The following is a 5119-nucleotide window of genomic DNA, read 5'->3' on the forward strand; positions in this document are numbered from 1 at the left end:
TATATTTTTGTTTTTGCACAAGTGACATATTGGAGCATTTTCTCATAATGTGCAACTTAAGTGGTTTGTGATGTTATAAGATATTTAATCAAAGGTTATTTATTGTCTTAATTTTAGTTATGACTATGCTACATATTTATGAAATAGACATATCTTTATAATTAAAGTTAATATTTGATATTTTAAGATGCCATATATTTAAATAGATGAAAATTATTTTGAACATAACATATTAAAATAATTTTGTTCGAAAAAATTTTGGCCCCCTCCCAAAGAAAAAATCCTGGCTCCGTCACTGCACCTTTTTTCTCTTGTGTGGAACTCATTAGGAACATGTTTAGCAACCAATCTCACTTGATTATCGTGATGATAAGCAATCAAGAACAGGAAAACTAAAGAATGTGTTTGGATAGGAAATTATTTGAATTAATTATTGCATCACGACACTCTTTGTAATGTGTTGTATGTAAGATAAAAAGATAGTTGAAATAAATTAAAAAAAAATTGATTGAAAAATTAACTTGTGATGCAAGCAAAAATGTTTTGTTTTTAATTTTCTTGAAGCACGCTTTCCAATCAGCAAAACTGGCTCCTTGGTCTCTAAATTGATTGGGAATTAGTAACACTCTAAAAATTTTTGAAGCATGTTGTAACACTCTAAAAATTTAAATGAATAGAAGTACTAACTAAGAGGGGAAAAAAAAAAACTCATCTCTTTCTCTTTGATAGATGGTTGACAGCCCGAAACAACCATTACATTTTATTTTTCCTTTTTGGCAAACCATTAGGTAGGTCATTTTAATAAAAAAAAAAAAATGGAGTATCAATGCTACGAAGCTCTCATGGGAACCCATCTCATTTTGGCAAGTTATCTTTGGTTCCTGCCCTCCCTCTTTAATGTGCTTATGGGCCTCATTAATATCTCATCGCGTGAAGACTGTCAGTAATTTTTTTTTTTATTACTGTTAATTCCGTAGTTACTCTCCTCCGTAAGATTGAAAAGGAATTCAATATGGTTAGAATCTCAATAGAGCGACCGTCGCCATGCACCGTCAGAGAAACAGGTAAAAGCATATGGAAGTCATATTTAGTTCACCATATTGGTTCAATACATATAATATATTATCTTATTGTTGGACCATTGATGAAGGTCAAAATTTAAGTATTCTTATTGGGACCAAGTGGGTTCAGGACTATTCTAGTCTATTTTTGAAAACAGCAATCCAATTCATGGCGTGCCACGGTCTTTGAGATTCGGCTTTCTTTGTTTGCTTTTCTATTTTCCCTTGCACCATTAAGCATTGGAACAACACGAAATTTTAAAAAGAAAAAAAATAAAATATATGTGTGTGTGTGTAGTGATTAAACTACGCGTTTAAGAAATAGTAAAAGGGTTACTGCCCTTTAGTTTGCAACCTTACCTCTTGTCCCAGACACATCCAACCGTCAATTTTACCAGACACTACTGATTGTGGACTAGAAAAAGTGATGTTAACCTTCTTTTAACTTTTATTAAAAATTGGCTTGTTACTCCATATTTATATGGACCAAAAATAAAGTAAAATTAGGGGGGGGGGAAATCCAGAAGAAAAGAAAATAGTTATGAAAAATTTATTTTATCTTTGGTATATGTTCATGTATTTTTGGAACAAAAAGAAAAGAAAATAACTTGCATTTAAATTCCAAAAAAAAAACTATTATATGCTACTCTGTTTGGATTGTAAATTATTTGAGATATTTTTACTGTAGCACTTTTTGTGATGTGATGTCTGTGAGATAAAAAGGTAATTGGGAAGATAAAAAGGTACATTGAAAATTGTAATGGTTATGTAAGCAAATAAATTTTGGCTAATAAATCTCTATCCAAACAAACCCACTTAAGTATTATTGCTATTCAATCCAAACACTAACCAATAAGTGTTAGGTGGGCCATTAGGTAAATTACAAGATGCAATCAGGGTCCCTAACCCATTGGCTCATTTGAGCCTGCCCTCAGTATGGATTAGAGCAAGAGTAGCGCAAGAGGTGGTCGGAAAAAAAAAAATCAATTCAAACACTTTTTTTTTTTAGGATTAGTTTCATTCTGCATCTTTCAGCTGTTTTTAGATTTCCACATTTAAAACTGAGGCACTTTAGTTTCTAAAATATAAAATTTGTCCAATTTAAATGAAATTATTGGCGGGAGTTGGATAGATTATATAAAATCTGCCCAAATTTAAGTGAAATTATTGGCGAGAGATGGGCAGATTCTATAGCATAGAAACTAACGTGTCTTGCTTTGAAATTTAAAGACAAAAATGAGAATTTGGGTACAGTTGAAGGATGTAAAGTAAAACTTACGAACCGTAGACTGTAGACTGCAGAAGAGTCATATTTGCATCACTCCTACTAGTAGGCCAAGTACTATGAAAGAACGCTGGGGACGAAACCAAGAAGTAAGTGGCTGAATTTGGTCAATACAGCTGTGGGAAGTAGAACTCGTGCATTGGTATTTGACTATTGCAAAGTTATTTTCAACCATTCAAGAGTCTCTCTAATCAGCAGTGAGTCGAGTGCGTAAACTCATCGCTTGCTTGCATTTTAAGCCTCCCCACCTTTCTCAACTCAGACTTCCCTTCTCAGTTCTCTCTCTCTCTCTCTCTCTCTCTCTCATCTATTTCTTTCTTTTTTGGTTTTAATCCTCCAACTCCTTAGCACTTTCCCCGCCCAATTTGATGCAGCTTATATTAAACATTAATTTTTACGCCAAATACAGTACTCTGCTCTCCTCTGTCTGTGTGCTCCGTCATTAAGAAAATGATGGAGTAAAATGCTGGGTCGGTCATTTGAGGGCCATAGTGAAGGCCCCCCCCCCCCCCCCAAAAACAAAAACTCTCTTCTCTCTTCCTCTGCCTCCCAAAAAGAAAAGCGAAAAACATAAAATATAAACACTGCTCCTCCCTACTCTCCTTTATTAATATAGGTTAGACACACACACATATAAATATCACATTCCCTTTGATCAATTCCCCCCGCCCATCAAACTAAATGCCCGGTTCCATATATTCTAATTCCTATTCATCTTCATTTTGATGATCTTCTCTTCTCACCTAAACACCCTGCATCACCAGTCACAATTCTGACCATCCCCTCCCCCTCCCCCTCCTCTCCCCAAAACACAAGAAAAAGAAAGGAAAAAAAAAAAGAGAAGAGCCCATCTCTCTTTTTATAGCCTAGTTTCATTAAATAGGCTTCACTGTTTGCTGCTGCAGCACTGGTGGAGCAGATCCCTCTTCAGATCCTCCCTCTCAAATAATGGCTGACCCTCCCCACTCTGAAACTGAATCAAGCAGCCATTCAGGCACACTTGATTCCGCTCACATGCATCACCACCGCAAACGCGGCAGAGATGACAATAATACCACCACCACCACCACCACTTCCGCTGCCAGCAGAAGCAATGATGATAATGATACCCATCGTTCCAGTAAGAACAGCAATATTAGAAGTCAGACTGGGAACAACAGCAACAACAACAATAATAATAATAGCAGCAGCAAGCATCCCGTGTATAGAGGTGTCAGGATGCGGGCTTGGGGAAAATGGGTTTCGGAAATCCGCGAGCCCAAGAAGAAGTCTCGGATCTGGTTGGGCACTTTCGCCTGCCCCGAAATGGCTGCCCGGGCCCACGACGTCGCGGCTCTCTCCATCAAGGGCAATTCTGCCATCCTCAACTTCCCGGAGCTCGCGGGTTCCTTGCCTCGACCCGCCACGAGCTCCCCGCCTGACGTCCAGGCTGCTGCCTTAAAAGCCGCTCAAATGGATTTCGAAATGGACGGACGCGCTAAACCCGGGGATGAGTCTTCCCATTCCCAGTCGTCCTCGTCCTCGTCCTCTCGGGTGATGACGCCATGCCTGTCCTCGATGACGTCATCATCCTGCTCGTCCTCATTGCTCTCCAGCGTCACGTCATCATCACCGTCCTCGTGCACGGAGGAGGTGTCCACGGCTGCGCAGGAGTCGGAGGCAGCGGCGGCGGAGGAGCTGTGCGAGATAGTCGAGCTGCCGAGCCTGGGGGCGAGCTACGACTCGGTGGAGTCGGCCCGGGAGGAGTTGGTTTTCATGGACTCCGTAGATAACATGGGATGGGACTACGGTCACCCGTGGTTGCATGGCAGTGTGGAAACCTATGGATATTTTGGGGAAAACCACGCGGGATTAATGGGAATGGCAGAAGTTGATAATCCTGTCGTTTCAGGAAGCTTTGAAGGCTTGTTATGGCAGCTGCACTAGTGAAGAAGACAAGGGATGCCGCTGCTGTTCTTGAGTAATTAATTCAAGCAAATTGATGGTGTGTTCAGTTTATGGTTCTTATTTTTTGGGACCTTTTTTTTTTTGGGGTTGAGTTTTGCTCTGTTAATTTATGATGAAAACTCTCTTTATTTTCATGGAGTAAATCTTTTTCCGTGGCTTGGGAAAAAAAATTATCATAGTAGGTCTAGTAGCAATAAATGTATTATTATACCTTTCTTGCAGCTCAAGTTCTTGCTGGTTACTTCAAAGTCGAAAGCACGAAGCAGTAGTAGTGGTAGTTTAGTAGCAGTAGCAGGATTTTGTCTTCTTTGACACTCAGCCTATATGATTGTATGGGTGATACGTTGATGATCAGAGAGAAAAATAAAAGGAGAGAAAAGAAGGCATCGTGAACGTTTTGTTTCTTGGTCCAGCTCCTTCCTCGCATAAATTAAAAAGGGTTGAGTTCATTTGGTTTAGTCCTCTGTGTGTGTGTGTCTCTCTCTCTCTCTCTCTCTTCAATGATTATTATTACGGGAGCAGCAGCATATGTATAGACTGCTTTACAAACCAGAAGAAGAAAAGAAAGGGGCATCATTGACTACTACTTTATTATTGGCCCATCGCTGTTTAAAAAGAGATTGCTCCGTATCCTTGCATTAGTCTGCTCAATGAGGTAAGTTCTACGTACTTTTCGTTGCATAATTTAAGAATTGACGATCCAACCGAGTATATAATTTTTTTTTTCTTTTTACCTTTGCTCTTTTTTTTTTTTCCAATTTTCAATGAGGGTTTTTTTTGGCCCCTTCGTACTGGTCTTTTGACGGTTCAATCAAATTCCGTGTCC

General features: G+C 39.1%; 1 protein-coding gene across 1 annotated transcript; it reads left to right on the forward strand.

Moving 5' to 3' along the window:
- Nucleotides 1-2537: 2537 nt before the first annotated feature.
- On the forward strand, nt 2538-4751 carry LOC113691565 (ethylene-responsive transcription factor TINY-like). Its single transcript, XM_027209768.2, has one exon. It carries the CDS (start codon nt 3295-3297, stop codon nt 4270-4272), a length of 978 nt encoding a protein of 325 aa, XP_027065569.2. The 5' UTR covers nt 2538-3294; the 3' UTR covers nt 4273-4751.
- The last annotated feature ends 368 nt before the right edge of the window (nt 4752-5119 follow it).

The sequence above is a fragment of the Coffea arabica genome, chromosome 6c, assembly GCF_036785885.1.
Source record: "Coffea arabica cultivar ET-39 chromosome 6c, Coffea Arabica ET-39 HiFi, whole genome shotgun sequence".
Classification (NCBI taxonomy): domain Eukaryota; kingdom Viridiplantae; phylum Streptophyta; class Magnoliopsida; order Gentianales; family Rubiaceae; genus Coffea; species Coffea arabica.